Source organism: Cyprinus carpio, chromosome A4 (genome assembly GCF_018340385.1).
Source record: "Cyprinus carpio isolate SPL01 chromosome A4, ASM1834038v1, whole genome shotgun sequence".
Lineage (NCBI taxonomy): Eukaryota > Metazoa > Chordata > Actinopteri > Cypriniformes > Cyprinidae > Cyprinus > Cyprinus carpio.
Window position 1 is genome coordinate 20,029,679 of NC_056575.1, and position 18,767 is coordinate 20,048,445.

The 18,767-nt window shown below is 36.3% G+C and overlaps 1 protein-coding gene across 2 annotated transcripts; it reads right to left on the bottom strand.

Moving 5' to 3' along the window:
* Nucleotides 1-1,158: 1,158 nt before the first annotated feature.
* LOC109064738 (gastrula zinc finger protein XlCGF7.1-like) lies at nucleotides 1,159-7,128 on the bottom strand. Of its 2 annotated transcripts, none has more exons than XM_042743806.1 (3): nucleotides 7,055-7,128; nucleotides 5,258-5,373; nucleotides 1,159-2,747 (listed from the first exon to the last, which is right to left on the bottom strand). In XM_042743806.1, the coding sequence occupies exons 2-3, from the start codon at nucleotides 5,340-5,342 to the stop codon at nucleotides 1,837-1,839; spliced, it is 996 nt and encodes a 331-aa protein (XP_042599740.1). In that variant the 5' UTR covers nucleotides 5,343-5,373; nucleotides 7,055-7,128; the 3' UTR covers nucleotides 1,159-1,836. The 2 variants fall into 2 exon arrangements, with proteins under 2 accessions (XP_042599740.1, XP_042599733.1); XM_042743799.1 differs by having other exon boundaries at nucleotides 5,258-5,512.
* Between the last annotated feature and the right edge of the window lie 11,639 nt (nucleotides 7,129-18,767).

Sequence of the window (18,767 nt, forward strand, 5' to 3'; positions counted from 1 at the left end):
AGAGAGAGAAAGTGATCAACGTTAAACGACACACAAGGTGAAAAAAACTAAATACAAACAGGTGCGCTTAGTAAATTGTATCCATGGTAAACACGTGACTGGTGGGGAAAAACTAGAACAAGGAGGAAAACTGGAAAGATAACTAACTGAACAAACCTAAAATCCACAATTGGATGGGAACATTAACTAGAACTAAAACACAATACTATATGATGCTCCTGAAATAAACACTCAGAAAGAATGTGATTCATTGTTTTTGGTTAATAATTAACTCAATCTTATACATCTACATACAGGCCTGTATGAATTCTACTTTTTTTTTCCCCACATGGTCAGTGTTAAAAAAAAAAAAAGCAAACAAAAATCACAATATAATTCAATACCTTTGTAGAAATACATATATAGGATAGAATAAAAATCAATTCAGCACCCAGGTATTGCAAGAGGGTCTGGCTGCAGGCTTGCATTCTCAGACACTTGCACTTCCGCTAGTGACATTACTAGCAGTCTTTATTTTTTATTTTGTTTAATTTTTATTACTTTTTGTTTGAATTTCCCAACATTTTATAACAGTAGCCAGGTGGCAAAGACAAGAAAAAAGAAACTAAATTACAATGTCACTTGCAATCCCTCCTTGCACCCTCCGCTACCTGCGACACTTGCAGTCGACACAAATCGTGCATGTTGCCAATGGAGAACAAGACGCTGTGGTGGTGATTTAAACGATTAAAAACTAATTTAGTACTTATAACGTACAGGGTCATGCCACAAAGAAAAAAGAAAACAATAAAAAGTGGCCAGAACAGCAGAATATGAACGTTTGCGCAAAGTCTCTCACTAAGCGTTTTCCTCCCGTAGAAAAACCTAAACACTTAACATGGCTTAATGTATTAAGATGCTATTAAAATAATCAAATTAAATATACAGTTCATTAATATAATGAATATGTATATACTGTAGTATTTTCCTCACATACCACAAAATGTGGCATAATGGACCAACAATACAAAAACAAAAAACAAAAATCTACACTAAATCATTAAAATACATAACTAATATGTACAGGCAAGCAGGTGAGCCCAGAATAAACACAACACGCAAAGTTTTCACCACCTGGCTACTTGTTGTAAAATGTTGAGAGATTCAAACAAAAAGTTATCAATAAATACAACAAAATAAAAAAACAAAGACTGTAAGTGACGTCGCTAGCGGAAGCACAAGTGTCTGAAAATGCAAGTCTGAGAGTGCAAGTGCAAGTCTGCAGCCAGACCCTTCTCAGGTATTGTGATATTACTCTTTCTGATTTGTGATACACAATTCAAACTGAGGACACATGAAAGGTCTCTCTCCAGTGTGAAGCCTCATTAAGTTACTTTATTTCTGAAGTTTTTTCCACACTAATCAAATGTAAACAGCTTCTCACTAGTGTAACTGTTCATATGATAGCTAAGGTTTAGTTTTGTTGAGTTCTTCCACACAGTGTGTGAGAGTTTAAAGCTTCTCTCCAGTATGAATCCTCATGTGCCTTTTAAAGCTTCCTTGTTGAGTAAAACTGTTTCCACACCCAGAGCATGTGTAAGGCTTCTCGCTGGTGTGAATCCTCATGTGCGTTTTAAGGCTAACTTTTTCATTGAAACTATTTCCACACTGTTGGCAGGTGAAAAGCTTCTCTCCTGTGTGAATCTTCATATTGACTTTAAGGTTTCCATGTTCACTGAAACTCTTTCCACACTGATGGCGGAGGAAAGACTTCTCTCCTGTGTGAATCTTCATATTGACTTTAAGGTTTCCATGTTCATTGAAACTCTTTCCACACTGATGGCGGAGGAAAGACTTCTATCCTGTGTGAATCTTCATGTGGACATTAAGGTATCTTTTTTGAATGAAACGCTTTCCACACTGCTGGCAGTTGAAAGGTTTCTCTCCTGTGTAAATTCTTATGTGGTCTTTAAGAGTGTTTTTGAGTGTGAAACTCTTTCCACATTTAGGGCAGGAGAAAGGCTTCTCTCCAGTGTGAATTCTAATGTGCCTGTTAAAGCTTCCTTTTCGGGTAAAACCTTTTCCACACTGAGGGCATTTGTAAGGCTTCTCGCCGGTGTGAATCCTCATGTGCCTTTGAAGGATTCCTTTTTCATTGAAACTCTTTCCACACTGTTGGCAGGTGAAAAGCCTCTCTCCTGTGTGAATCCTCAAGTGGACTTTAAGGCTTCCATGTTCATTGAAACTCTTTCCACACTGATGGCAGAGGTAAGACTTCTCTCCTGTGTGAATTATCATGTGCCTTTTAAGGTAACTTTTTAGAATGAAACTCTTTCCACACTGTTGGCAGGTGAAAGATTTCTCTCCTGTGTGAATTCTTATGTGGACTTTAAGGTTTCCATGATCATTGAAACTCTTTCCACATTGAGGGCAGGTGAAAGGCTTCTCTCTAGTGTGAACTATCATGTGCCGTTTAAGTGTTCCCCTTTTAGGGAAACTCTTTCCACATTGTTGGCAGCTGTAAGGCTTTTCTCCGGTGTGAATTCTCATGTGGACTTGAAGTTTTCCTTGTTGATCAAAACTCTTTCCACATTGTTGGCAGGTGAAATGACATCTAGTTCCAGTATTTTTAGGTCTTTTTTGTGTCAAATTCTGTGTCGTGTCAATCTGTGAGTGACTTGTTGATTTTTGTCCAGTTACGAAATCGTGTTTCTTAAACTGATCTTTATCTTGTATTTCATTCAGTTCTTCACTCTCTTCTTTCAGATCTTGGGCGAAAAGAGATAAATACAAGTTAACATCTTCTTAACAGCAACAGTAGAAGAGAAGTCAATAATTGCCAAATTTGCCATTTTTTCCTTGAGGGTCACAGTCCTGCAGAGTTAAGCTCCAACCTGCAGCAAACCTACCTTTAGTTTGCAAGTAAAGAAGACCTTGACTGAGGTGTGCTAAATTAGAGTTGAAGCTAAACTCTGCAGAGTGTTGTGACCCTCCAGGAACTGAATTAGACATCCCTGGTTTAAAATATTAGAAGGATATTATCCTCATCCAACAAGAAAACTATATGTTAAGAGTTAAATGAACTACTTTCAAACTAACAACATCTGGTTACTGTGGTAACAAGACATGGCATCAAGATAAGACTCATCAAGGCTTGAAATTCATGTTTCAATACTTCTCTAAAGTCCTGAAACAACTTAAAGTAACTCATAACATCTCAAGTACTTATCATCCTCAGAGTCAGGGGGCGTTAGCAAAATTCCACCAAACCCTGAAGTCACTTTTGAGATCCTACCGTGTCGAACTTGACTGTGACTGTGAAGAGGGACTCCCTTGGATGTTATATGTTATTATGTTATTTGTAAAGTTACAATAGAGCATCAAGGCCCCGATATACTTCAACCTTATTCGAAGAATGAACTCATATGATGTAATTTCAAACAAAACAAGGTCGAAACAAAGTTCGTTTTGAGATTGTTTCGGCAGTTTGAAACAGCTCACCAAAGCAAACTTTCTGGGGGAGTTTGTTTTGGCTCCTAAACACCTTTAAGCTTCCATTGGTCCGTGGCGGTTACACAGTCGGTGAGCATGTTCTGAAACTCCACCTTCTTTGACGTGCCATTTTTTTCCCCAGTTCGTATCTCATTCTTCAGAGGTCCGACCATAGAACGTCTCCTGAATACACTGGAGTGTCAAATAGCTGAGCTGGCACAAATATATCTGCACCTGTACAATCGCTCGCAGAGAGACTTTCTAGAAAAATATTTAAATGAAGCTTGGTGTCGACAACCCGGAGTTATGCAAAAGGCGATGCAGACAAACATCCGAGACAAGTTTTCCAAAGCCATGAAAAGAATGAAAGGAAAGAGTAAAGATATAAGGTAACAAGTACCAAATACATGTTTCAAATAAATGTTACACCACACTGCTGCTGTTGTTCTTTCAGTAAGCAAATTTAAATGGTATACAACAAATGAAATGCCAAACGAACATAAAATAATAAATCTTTGTTTTTATCAAAAGTAAGTCATGACACCAAAAGGTATCAGTTTATCCAGTGTAATAAAATGAACACTAATAAAATAAAGTAACAAACTGACATCATGCTAAAGTTTTCAGACTATGAGCCATTCACACTTCCTATAAAGGACTGATTATGGGAAATGGAATGGTTCTTTTGCATTGCAAACATTTTAATTGACTCTGAACTGCTGCTAATCTTTCTTTTGTCTATGATATTCTGACCATTGGTGCCCGTCTCACACCTAGATTGCCTAAACTTCATCGTTTCATCATTGTTTTGTTTAGGGAGATAAGTACAAGCGTCACAACACATGTATGTTTACATTAATCAACACCTTGCCTCCAGCAGTGCGGGGGTGTCGGAATGTTGGGAAACAGTATATCATTGGTTAGGTTTTTCAAAATGATTTTACCCCCAAACGAATAATGAAAACAAACTTTGTTTGAAGTATATTGGGGCCTTGTCAGAGGCCTTATTGCTGTCTTGGCAGATAAATGGAACACCTCTGAACCATCAGAGAGTGTTTTAGATTATGTAAATAGCTTTCGTTACTGACTATATGAAGCTAGAGCTATTGTTCAATGAAAATAAGGTAAATCTCAGAAGAAGATGCTGACATTGTTCAACTGCAAGGTATCACAATTCATTTAATCTCAACTGATTTGAATAGTCACATATTTATATCGGTTTTCAACCAGCTCGCTACATCGCTGGCATCGTTACATCCCTATTTACTACTGACGCTGAGTGACATACAGCACCAAAAGATGACGGTAATGCACCAGTTTAGTATATGACCTTGTAAGAAGATACTGTACTGCTTCAGTCTATTACTGGAAAAGATACATTGTTTTAAAAGTAGCTGAGCTACTGGATAAGCTGCTAAAAATGTAGTTATGTTACTTGTAGCTAGCTGCTGCCCAACACTGGGATTAACTTTAAACATTATTTATGTTCAGGGATGTTAATGTTAGTAAAGCACTTTTAAGGATAAGTAGAAAAAAATAATTACAGACATGTAATAACTCACATTTCACATTAAATAAAAATGTAAAATAAAGTGTTTGATAGATATTGTTGCATAATTAAGTGATAGAAACGTAGGGTTTTCATTGTTTTTAATTCAGAAGTAGATTTGAGGGTTTAATAACTCTTTTGTTCAGACTACTTCTGTACTATTTTTCAGTACAGCTGGACATTTTTGTGACATTTTAGATCAAATGAGTGAATTCAGCTTTAAGAATGAAAACCAACCTGTTTCTTTCTCAGTATCTTCATGTTTGACTCTGAATGTTTCATCAATCTTCATGTCTTCATGCTCCTCTTTAATAAAGGCCATCTTTATAATGGTGGATCACAGTTGAGTTTTTCTGTTTAAGATGAGAATAATTAACAGCAGAAAAATAAGTCCAAACTAAATCTCTGTCTGCGTCTCAATCAGCTCCCTAGTTCAGTAGTTTCTGCACACTGGTGAGGGAGTCAGTCAGAGAGATAATGGACTTAAATCACCTGAAGAGAGAAAAAATTCAAATAAAAGGATAATATTTTTAATAAGATTATATTTGGTATTTACTGATTTGTAGATTATATTTAATAGATTACACTTTGATGAAACATTTGTAGATGGTTTATAAAAGTTACCATTACTAACTTTTTTTTAAAAATGAAAAAACTACAACAAAATAAAAACATGTAAAATTAAAACAAGAAATTCAAAGATCTATACAGATATAAAGTTGGCAAGAATACAAAGAAAAAACAACTAAATGTCAATATTCCAAAAGACAACAAATATAAGATCCCTTTTAAATAAATTAAAATCTTTAGCACATATAATTGTATCATTTAATGTTTTACTATTAATACATTTTATAGAATCTATATATTAATGAAAATTAACCATAAAAACCTTCAAACAAGGCTAAGAATTATTTATTTTACTTTTATGGATACGAAATTTACCAAATAAAATCATAAGATTCAACAAAGTTTACAGATATACTTTTTGATTCAAAATAAAATAAAACATCTTTTGAAGTCAAATCACAACTTTAACCAGTTCTCTCTGACATACAAGGATAAATCTTCCCAAAAATGCTAGTGATACAGAAAAATGTGATATGCGATACCTTGTTAAAAAATGTGATATTCAATATGTGATACAATATTGTTTAAAGTGTGTAAAATCTATTTCAATTATATTTTAAAATGAAAATATATTACCAATCTGTTTCACATTGTTTCTTGGAAAAGAAAGAGTCACTGTAACTTCTGAAAGAGACCAGCAGTGTTTTAGCATTACATAAAAAGTCATGTCACAAATCAGAAAATGTAATTTTAACGAATGTAAACATACAAAAAATATTAATATTAATGAATCTAATTTTATATCGTTATAACTTAACTATCCATACACTTTAAGTACTTCTTCATATACCACAACAAAAACTATAGTCTGAGGAAGTTCAAACATGATTAAAGGATTAAAGTGAACAGTCAGGAAAAAGAAAGAGACACCAAAGAGTTGTTTTCTGAAACTTACTGCACTTAATAACTCTTTTTAACGTCAAGCACTTCTCTGATAAATGTGTTAGAGATACCTTCAGAGCACAACCTTTAAGAGATAAACCCTCTGTAACCACATATTAAATCTGCTCTTTTCTGATCACAGGATTAATATTTAGTGAGATTCTGTCCTGTTCACTTCTAGAAACAGACAAAACTAAACAGACCGAGCATCCTTTACGAGAATATTACAAATGAATTTGTCTTCACGACAAACAATTCACATTTTTGTAAATTCAAGCAAAGAGCTGAGGCACTTTAAAAGAAAACAAGTACTCGATGATGAACTGATTCAGATTCAGAGAGAGATGAGACGCAGCGTTTCTGTTACTCTTGCGCTTTACAAGCACACAATACCCTTCATTAATAACACTTAATAAAGTATTACAGTAACACAGTCGGTAACAATTCATTTCTAAGTTTTATACACAATTCTCCGGAGTAGTTGTATCGATTTAAACACATTAAATGATTAAAATCACACACCTTTCTGCAGCCGAATCACAGACGCGTGAGTGCGCGCAGCCTTATGACGTCACACCGCCAGAGCAGAATAAAAGTCCCGTTCGTGAAATGAATTGAATGAACTGCAGAGCTGACAAAAGACCAAAACTGATCTTGATCTCCAAATTACAGGACTGCAAAGAACTTATGAATATTTCACACTCAGATTTTATAGAACAAAATTAAATTTGTGGTTGCAGGAAGATTTGACCATCTACATAAAGCCAATAAATCAAAGTTCAGCTTTATTTGTTTAAAGTGAATTTCATTAAAGTACTGAGACAAATATTTTATTAAAATGGTTGAAATAATTTCTTCTAAACATTAATGAAATATGATTTATATTTCCCCAGATTAACTTTAAGCATATCATTTGTGTAAAATTATAATATAAACAAGTTAGTTACCAGATCTCAGATTTCAATTATTGGAAATTGATTTACAAACATCACTTTCATGAATAACAGAAACACACTGAAAATTAAGGTAAAGGTAATGTTCTTTTATTTGAGGACTTGCAGTCGTGTCCTAATGGTTAGAATGTCAGGCTTGTAATCCTAAAGTCATGGGTTCGAGTCTCATTATGAGTTTGAGTTGTAGGTGAGGAGAGTCAATGACCTTCAAAACCACAACTGAGGAGTACTTGAGCTGCTCCTACTATCACACTTCTCCGTGTGTGTGTGTGTTCACTTCTCCATCTGTGTGTGTGTTCACTCCTGTGTGTGGGCCGTTCATCTAAATGGGCCAGTAACTCTGACGGGAATCTGAGGCCCGTGCAGGGCTCTAACACTGGTGATGACAGAACGTATCATTTGCAGTTTCTTTTGAGTCTTGAGAACTCACTCGAGCGCTCTCATTTTCTGTGTGCGCACAGATCGCGATAAGAAGATTGTGACGGCTTTCAATAATGATTAAAGGAGTTTGCAAATGTGATATTGATTTAATACAACAGTTCAATAAACAAATACTACCTGATTTTGTTCTATTTCATCAACAAAAATAGTTCATAAATATAGTAACAGCTCAGCTGTTGCACATCTCTAAAAGCAAACACAGCTGAGTTTCATTCATTCAGTGAAAGTGTGTTTTTGAACTAATCTAGTGAGTCAGTGATTCATGATTACTCATTCATAAAGACAGTCACTTGCTTCATTGCTGAATGATTCAGCCGTTCAAACGAATCAATTTAATGAATGGTTCAGTGATCAAATCAGTGACTTGCCGCCACTTGCTGGCAGTTTCAGTTCATTTTTAGCTTATAATATAATTTTTAATCATTTAATATTTCTGTATTCAAAATTTGACTTTTAAAACTATGAATTTCCACATGAATTTACATGAACTTCTGAAATGTACCTACAAGCCACTTTTGTGTTCTGTGCACCCTCTGTCATACAAATAAATGTTTTATTAATACTAATTTCATATGATTGGTAACTTATCTGTCTTATGCTACTTCTTACTATATTGTTTTAAACAGACATGTTAAAAACTTATAAACAATTTTTTGAATTTGACAAGATGAAAATGATGCCATTGTAAAGGTAAAGAAAATACCCCTGTAAGACACTTTAAGGAGTCACATGTCCTCTTATTAGGAAGGCTAATTTTGTGTTCAGAATTTGTGATTATTGATCACAAGGTGCTCCTAATTCTTTTAAATTAGGACAAGCGCTCCTAAAAAGAAAAGCAAGCATAGAGCCCTGTGTAACAGTATCTGCCTAAATAAACCTTCTGCTGTCTTTCATCATACAGTGAAGACTATCCAGTGTTATTTTACAGCTGAATATATTTTATTTAGACCTGACTCAAAACATTTCTTGTTATCGTTTTGTGTGTGTGTGTGTGCTATTGTTTGTCATTAATTTACTTGTTCTTATTTTAATATTTACTAGAGTTTTTTTTTTTTTTTTTGTTAAAATTAATAAAACTCTGAGTGCACGTGATTCTTGGGTGGGGAGGACGCGTGGTCCATGAGAAATAGTCCTGCCACCACAGCTGGAAAAAATCCTAGGAAACACTGCATGCATTTAATAAAATAAGAAAAATGCATTTACAAAGGTAAAAAGAAAATGTCCCTGAAATCACTTTGATTCGAATGTCAGCTTGTATTAGGAAGGCAAATTTTTTATCAGAATTTTTTATTATTGATCAGAAGGTGCTCCTAATTGTTTTAATTAGGAGGACAACTGCTCCTAATTACAAGAAGAAAAACTATAGTTAGTCACCTAATCTTTTTACCTACACCCAGTCTTGTAACCTACAGTAATATATTTATCTTTATAGAGCTTTATAGTAAGGAAATAATAAAACACAAACTTATCATTCTCAATAAATGTGTGTAAAAAGATACATCACTGTCTTCATCTTCATTCTGTGTAGGCCAGTTTATCTTGTCCAGAACCATCTGATTAAATAATATTATAGTAATCATATAGCAGATGCTTTGACAAACAGACAAGAGAAAATCAAGTACAATAAACCTGTTTATACATACAAGAAATATCCCATATTACAACATCACTATAGAGCAGTGTTTCCAACACAAGTCCTCGACCCCCTGACAGAATATTTTAGATGTAGAAGCCTAATGAGTTTATTCTAGTGATTCATTTAAGCAGATCTAAAATATCTGTAGAGGGGGCCACGAGGACTAGAGCTGAGAACCACTGACAGAGGGTTTAAAGCAGGGATAGGCAACTTCGGTCCTGGAGGGCCACTGTCCTGCAGAGTTTAGCTCCAACCCTAATTAAACACACCTGAACAAGGCAATCAGTGTTTTCGGGATTACTATATAGATACAGGCAGGTGAGTTTTTATGAGGGCTGAAGCAAAACTCTGCAAGATAGTGGCCCTCCAGGACCAGAGTTGCCTATCCCTGATTTAAAGCATGTGTAAACAAAGATGTTTTAAACTGTTAATGAATTTCACTGTTGCACATGTTTTTCTTTACAGTAATTTACATTCAGTGCATATTTATGATTTCTTGTTACACTCATAAAAGTGCAAATCTAACAATATTAAAAAAGATTGATATTGAATGGAATCTGTGGTGTGTACTGTATATCAGACGCTCGTGGAAACACAAGGGGAATTGTGTCTTCTCTCTCTGTTAGTAAAGGTCAGATCAGTGTCTCTTTTAACCCCCCGTCGTAAGTGCTTAACCTGTCTGGAGGTTCTTGTAAGAACCTGCAAAATATTTACAATACAACTTAACTCATAAAAGCAATTAGTTATACAATCTATTACAAGCAATATCTTTCTGTGTATCCCTCATAACCCCAACCGAAAATTAATCTTTGTGGTTTAAGTTGCTATATGCGTTGTTTGTTTAAAGGGTGAAACATTTTCCAATACACTTGGTAGATGAAAACGTAACCGAGCTGTTTTGATTTTGCTGTGCATGCAGGTGTGATTTCTGTGGTTGAACAGAACATACTTGTAACTATGCATAAGAGGTCTTTACAGATATTTTTATGCTAGCATTTGTTGCAATTAAGGGAGAATGCAGGGAAGAAATGCAAATGATATGCAAGGCTATAAAAGGTAGAGGAAAGCTGTGTGCATGGACTCACTTCGATGGTGAAGACTTATTCGCTGTTATTTTAATTTTTTATTACTTATGAGTTATTGTCTATTAATAAAGCGAAACCATGACAAATGGTGATGTGAAAATCTTTATTAAAAGAAGAGTCTCTGAGTAATTTATTTATGAGTAACATAACATTCTGAACTGAACATTCCTATGAGCCTCAAGCAGACTCAGCTGAGCAGTTGCGGGCCGGGGAGGATTCCACGTCTTTTCATCACAGATCCGGATCTCAGAGGTAAGAGCAAATTATTTTGAGAGTAAGGAATGTGCATTAGACATTTAGTGGCTTTTACATAAAATATTAATAAATCAACTTACATATGAAAACTGTGATTAAAATCAAGGTTATTGCATTAAATATTCATTTTTGAACTTTTCTTACAAATGTAACCCTTGTATTGCTTAAAAGTGAATATGAACTTGTTTTCTTTGTTCTATTTGAGGTCTGAAAACATACAGAGCATCTTATCTGTTATTCTGACCTGTTTCTCCAGTTTTCTTTTACTGCAAATGTAAATAAAAACTATATTTTTTTATATTAAACGTTGTCAGTAGTTCACAGAATGAAGCAAAAATAACTTCACTCAAATACATACCTAGGGAATTTCCATTAAAAGTAAAAAAAGAAAAAGAATAATATATTTAGAGGGGTCCCTCAGATATTTTTATTATGGCACATGTTACACATGTGATGTTTTACAAGTATAAAGCAATACACTCATACGTTCATCACTATGAGCTTTGATACGTGAAGGAAACTCCTAATGTGACACATTTCTGAGGTGGTCCAGCTAGCTCACTACTGCAGTCTGGTTGACATATCTACAGAGGAGATGATTTTAGTATTTAACACAACTCTGATGTGACTGTCATTCTGAGTCACTTTTGAAGAAGGCAACAACGGCTTTAACATTAGGAACTTACAGGCTCTAGATTTAGGCTTCTCTGAAGTGCTAGAATGAAAAGGTGGCATGACCAGTCTGGGTTTGTGGATCTGTCAAGTGTCTGATGTGGTAGCCCTCACTGGGACATGGATTTGAGGTCAGTTGGCGACTTTTGAGTGTTTCCAGCAATTTTGAGCAATTCAAAACCACCACCTTTGTCTGAAGTTTTGGAAAAACTCAGCAAAAAGGAATTCTTTGAATTCATGTGACTTCTTTCACTTCCTGAAAAACAGAGAGAAAGAGACAAAACTAATTTTCAACAATGAAAGCTAGTGTTACTAAATCTGTGTTCAGTATTGTGATACCTTAGACACCTTGAAATGCAAGACATTTCTCCCGTAACCCAGCAGCAGCACGAGTTAACACATTGATTAGGGACTAAATCTACTGTCTTAACATCAGTACAGCAGAACACATGAGTGTAAGAAGCAAGTGATGAATCTGTAGGCATCCAGCATCTGTCAGATAATTATTTGTGCACTTTCTGTTCAAAATGATCTATACAACCTAATTCTCACCAGCAGCACATGAAAATACGTGTATCTTTTCATTATTTGTCAGAAGCAGAAGGCTTTGACAAAACGACAGAAGAAAAGTCGTCACGTACAACTAAACCCTGTTGTTATCAGAGCAAGACAATCACCATAATTACAACATCACTATAAGAGCAGTGTTTCCAACACCATCGTCGGAGACAACCTGACACAGAAATATTGTGAAAGATGTAGAAGGCCTAACGGCGTTTTATTCTAGTGAGTTGACTTGAGCAGCATCTAAAATATCTGGTAGAGGGGCCCACGACGACTATGAGCTGAGAAACCACTGGACAGAGGGTTAAAAGCAGGGATGAGTAGGCAACTTCGGCTGTCAGTGGAGGGCGCCACTGTCCTGCGAGTATTAGCTCCAAACCGTAATTAAAGCACCCACCTGAATAAGACATCCATCAGTTTTGTGTGGGGTTTACTAAGATAGATTAAGGCACGGCGAGTTTTTATGAGAGCTGAAGCTAAACTCTGCGCAGGATAGTGGGCCTCCAGCTGACCTGGAGTTGCCCTATCCCTGAATTTAAAGGCATGTGTAAACAAAGAGTTGTTAAAATGTTTAATGAATTCTCACTATTGCACATATTTTTCTTTACAGTAATTTACAATTCCAGGTGCATATTTTATTATTTCTTGTTACCACCTGTTGAAAAAGTTGAAATCTAACAATATTTAAAAAATAATTGATATTGATTGTTGCACTGTGGTGTACTGCTGTAAGTCAGATCCTGCGTGGCAACACACAAGGGTGAATTGTGGTCTTCTCTCGTCTGTTCGGAGAAGGTCAGCATCAGTGTCTCGTGTACCCTCCTCCGTCGTAAGTGCTTTACCTCCCCTGGTGGTGATTCCCAGGCGGTTTTCTTTTTTTTTTGTTCTTTTTTTCTTTCTCCTACATTCCGCCAACAATAATTTACCCAGTGCCCGGACCCCCTGCCTTAGTTCCGAGATTTCAAGAACGAGATCTTGGGGCCCGGCTGGAGGTTCTTGTAAGAACATGCAAAATATGTACCTAACAACAACTCAAAAAGTCCGTGGATACAATCTCAATACAATCAATTCCGGGGATTTAGTAGCCAATGGTTAGAGACAGCCCCTCCCAATCGAAGGGTTGGGAGATTCGAGTCTCGATGGCCGGCAGGAATGGTGGGTGGGGGGAGTGCATGTACAGTTCTCTTCCACCTTCAATACCATGACTTAGGTGCCCTTGAGCAAGGCATCGAACCCCAAGCTGCTCCCAGGGCGCCGCAGCATAAAAAAAAAATGGCCTTGCCCACTGCCGCCCGGTGTGTGTGTTCCAGTGTGTGTGTGTGTTCACTGCGTATGTGTGTGTGTGCACTTCGGATGCGGTAAATGAAGATGCAGAGCACAATTTCTGAGTATGGGTCACCAAACTTGGCCCTGAATGGTCACTCCCTACTTTCACTGAATGTCACGTCACGCACCCCTTCACTTATTACAAGCAATATCTTCTCTGTAATAAGCCCTCATAACCCCCAGACCCAAAATTAATCTTTGTGGTTTAAGTTGCTATATGCGTTGTTTGTTTAAAGGGTGAAACATTTTCCAATACACTTGGTAGATGAAAACGTAACCAAGCTGTTTTAATTTTGCTGTGCATGCAGGTGTGATTTCTGTGGTTGAACAGAACATACTTGTAACTATGCATAGAGTCTCCCCCCCCCATCCCCTTACAGACCCCCCCCCCCCATCTTATGTCTAGCATTTGTTGCTGACCCCGCCCCTGTATTCTTCCCATTTGAACTTTTGACACTCTGTATTAGATGTGATAAAGGTCATGATGTGATAAAGGTCATGTACTCTGTTTGTGTATGAATACACGTGATTACCAAATAAGGGAGAATGCAGGGAAGAAATGCAAATGATATGCAAGGCTATAAAACGTAGAGGAAAGCTGTGTGCATGGCCTCACTTTGATGGTGAAGACTTATTCGCTGTTATTTCATTTTTTATTGTACTTATGGAGTTATTGTCTATTTAATAAAGCGAAGCCATGAACAAATGGTGAGTGCGAAATCTTTATTAAAAGAAGGAGTCCTCTTCGTAATTTCTTTATGAGTACCATATTATTCTGAAACTGAACGCTCCTCGACGAGCTTTACAAGCAGCCCAAGACCTCAGCTGAGCAGTTGTGGGCCCGGGGAGGATTCCACGTTTTTCATCACAGATCCGGATCTCAGAGGTAAGAGCAAACTATTTTGAGGAGTAAGGAATGTGCATTAGACATTTAGTGGCTTTGTCCTCGGGTACAAATACAACCACAAGACATGTGAAAAACTGATTAAAAGTCAAGGTTTTTGCATGAAATATTCATTTTTTTGAACTTTTTCTTACCAAATGTAACCCTTGTATGCTTAAAAGTGAATATGAACTTGTGTTTCTTTGTTATATTTGAGGTCTGAAAAACATACAGAGCATCTATCTGTTATTTTGACCTGTGTTTCTCCCAGTTTTTTTTTACTGCACATGTAAATGTAAAAATAAACTATATTTTTATTTTTAAATGTTGTCAGTAGTTCACAGACTGAAGCAAAAAAATAACTTCACTCAAATACATACCTAGGGAATTTCCATTAGAAGTAAAAAAAGAAAAAAGAATAATATATTTAGAGGGGTCCCTCAGATATTTTTATTATGGCACGTGTTACACGTGATGTTTTACAAGTATAAAGCAATACACTCATACGTTCATCACTATGAGCTTTGATACGTGAAAAAGGAAACTCCTGAATGTGACACATTTTCTGAGGTGGTCCAGCTAGCTCACTACTCCAGGTTGGACGTATCTACAGAGGAGATGATTTTAGTATTTAACACAACTCTGATGTGACTGTCATTCTGAGTAACTTTTTAAGAAGGCAACAACAGCTTTAACATTAGGAACTTACAGGCTTTAGATTTAGGCTTCTCTGAAGTGCTAGAATGAAAAGGAGGCATGACCAGTCTGGGTTTGTGGGATCATGTCAAGTGTCTGATGTGGTAAGCCCTCACTGGGACATGGATTGATGCTCAGCTGACGACTTTAAGTGTTTCCAGCAATTTTGAGCAGTTTAAAACCACCACCTTGTCTGAGTTTGGGAAACTCAGCAAAAAGGAATTCTTTGAATTCATGTGACTTCTTTCACTTCCTGAAATAGAGAGAAAGACAAAACTAATTTTCAACAATGAAGGTTAGTGTTACTAAATCTGTGTTCAGTATTGTGATGCCTTACACACCTAGAAATGCAAGACATTTCTCTCCTAACCCAGCAGCAGCACGAGTTAGCACATTGATTAGGGACTAAATCCACTGTCTTAACATCAGTACAGCAGAACACAATGAGTGTAAGAAGCAAGTGATGAATCTGTAGGCATCCAGCATCTTTCAGATAATTATTTGTGCACTTTCTGTTCAAATGATCTATAACACCTAATTCTCACCAGCAAGCACATGAAACTACTGTGTATCTTTTCCATTATTTGTCAGAATGTTCAGCTTTGGCTTCATCCCTAATATGTAGTTGAAATAACACTGAAGTATCTGTGCAACTACAGCAGTACAGTTTCCTGAGAATTCATCTTTATAAGGAACCAGATCAGTGTGTGTGCGTGTGTGTAAAAGAGAGAGAGAGAGAGAGAGAGAGAGAGAGTGTGTGTGTGTGTGTGTGTGTGAGTGTGAGTGTGTGTATGTGTATGTGTTGTTGTGTGTGTTGTGTTTTTGATCTCTTACTGTCATTCTTCTGTATCTCATGTCTTCCTGAAAGAAAACTAGGAAGCAGGTTTCACTTTTACAGAAGTAAGTATAGAAAATTCAAAGCAGCTATTCAACACAACAGTTCAGAGGAGGAAACAGAAATATCTAGAAATATTGTTTGAGGTTGAGTGGTTTGATCTTTCTTTAGTTATTTGTCATGTATGAGTGTCATCTTATGTATGTATCATTGCGTCACCTTTCCCTCTGAGTACGTTCTCAGAAGTTAATTTCGATTTTGTGCTGAAGTCATTTGGGGGGATGATTTTATGTTAAACTTCTCTTTGATGTTGAGTGATCACAAACAGTCATGACTCAAGTTGTGTCTTTGTCAGTGAATCATGGAGAGCTGATCATTCTGATATTGTTGTCACACCGTGTGAAATCACTGTTTCTCCAGTTTACTGTTTGTTACACTGTGGAGGCTGTGATTTCAGTTTTTCTCATCATGCCACTCTTTACTCTGACTGAAAAGTTCATGCCAAACAGAAAAGTGCTATCACTCAACATCTTCATGTGTCTGCAGACAGTTCTATACGATGAGCTCTATAACATACTCATTTAATACAACGACCAGCATTTCTACTTCTACGTTTTACTTCAGTTCACTGTAGGTGTTGAACAACAGAATTATAGAAATATAAAGAACTCTCAATATTGAAAACTCCCATTGCAAAAATAAAAGTGCCTATAAATTTTATAAAGTTTGTTTGCTTTTAAATATAGATCCATTAAGTGTGAAGTTGGAAAAGTAGGACAGAATAGCTTCATATCATAATGATTTATAATAAATTCACCACATAATCTGTGCTTTCATGCATATAACACTAATGCATAATACTATATAACACCAAAATCACTTATTTTACCCCACCAACTAAAAGTAAATAGAAATAACCAGAAGCAATGCAGCAAAATATTCTTGGATTATTTTTTTGCTACTTGAGTTCTTTCCCCTGCCATGCAGCTGACTAAATTGATAATGAGTCGACAACTCTGTTCACCATGTTTCACCATATTGAGCTGCTTACAGCATTGGTTCACAATGAAAGTGTAACACAAACATAGAAACAGCAGTTAAAGTGCATTTCAACTGCAGAACATCTACATGGTGAGTAAAGTACACTAGTGTTGAGCTGCAGGTCAGGTTGTAGTAAACTTATCTTAGATTTTCAGTTACACAACGAAAGGGAAAATGCCTCCTTTTCAGTTCAGACTCAAGCTGCACAAACTCACACAGACTCCTAGAAAACTGATCTCAAACACACAACAGAGCTTTCATTGTTTAACACAACGAGTGTGGGATCGCCATTAAAATCTTTAGCATGCAGTCTACATCCTAAACAGATGTAATGATAAACCTATAAAATTGAAGGTATTTTTGACTGTTTTTAAAATGATCGTATGGTTAAACGGTTCGAGAGCCAGTCTAATGCATTGATCAATTATTTCGTCAGGAACACTATCATCAAGTATAACTTACAATTAGCATAACATTTTAGGTTGGGGGAAAATGGTTCTGTTTCTGGACAAAACGCTCCATGCTCCTATCAATGCAGGCTGCCTGGATGGCCAAGGTAGTGTTTGCTTGGAGCTATAGAAAAGAATTAACCCCCCCTCCCCCAGGGTAAGACACGAGACAGCAACATTCAATGATGAACTGTAGCAGATACCATTAACTGGTTTTATGTGATTATTTTATAACAACATGATTCATGTGGTGGTCGATTAATATCTCACTGCCAAGTTTCTAACCTGAGGATGAGAGGAGGAGCTGGGGGATGGAGGGTGGGTGATTAGTTCCTGAGCGAAGCAATAGCTGCTGAATAATGACTGAAGGGACCTTATGAAGGGAATTATGATTGTTGTCATGATTCTATAGGTAGATGTGGATCAGCTGAGTGGCAGCTGATGCAAGCTTGACTAACATGGCCTGCCAGAACTATCACTTACGCTCCATTTGTTGTTAATCAACAAAGTCATGTCGCTGTCATAAAACAAAAAAAATATTTATTTTTATGACTTACTTGGGAGTGTAAATCATGTCGTTGTCATAAAAAAAAAAAAAAAAAAAAAAACTTGTTTTAATGACTTACTTATGCATTAAATAAATAATATACAAAACAGGTTAGTAAAATATGCTAAATGTAATATCATACCCCCCCAAATAAAGTGATATGACTGCAAATAAGACGCAGTTTCACATTTTGCATCTGAATAAACAAATTAAACTATTTTTGTAAACATGCAATGATTCAAAATAAAAACAAACAATATGTGTAATAAAACGACAAACATATTTAGACAAAACATAAGAATGAATGATGTACCCACCAGCCACATCTCTTAGTTTTGTGCGTCGCGCACTCACCAAACATGTGTGCCGAAACCACACGAAAATCTTGCTCTCCGTAGGCTAGAGCATGCAGCCGCCAGATAGCAATCAAGAGTTATTTGACACCCTATAATTTCATTGTCAATCTTATCTGTGATTCAAATGATTTTATGACATTTAAAGATAGATTTTGCGTGATTTGTCCTACACACGTCCGCCTGTTCTACCTGCACAGCAAAAGGCAGGCTGAAGCTCCCACAATGTTCTCATTTAGAATGTGTAAGTTCTAAATGTTATTAGAATGAAGATCATTTCTAAAATAGCTATGATACGCGGGTAAGCCTGAAACAGATCACAGCAGTAGACCATACACAGTCTATCATCATCAGCAACATGATTAACTTTTGTGTTCTGGTATCCATATTATTTTATATGAAACGCATTCCATAACGGTCATGAGCCATAACGCATTATTATAGTTGAAGAAGACCAAAAGAATGGAGATGAGTTGTTGATCATAAGTTAGAAGAGACA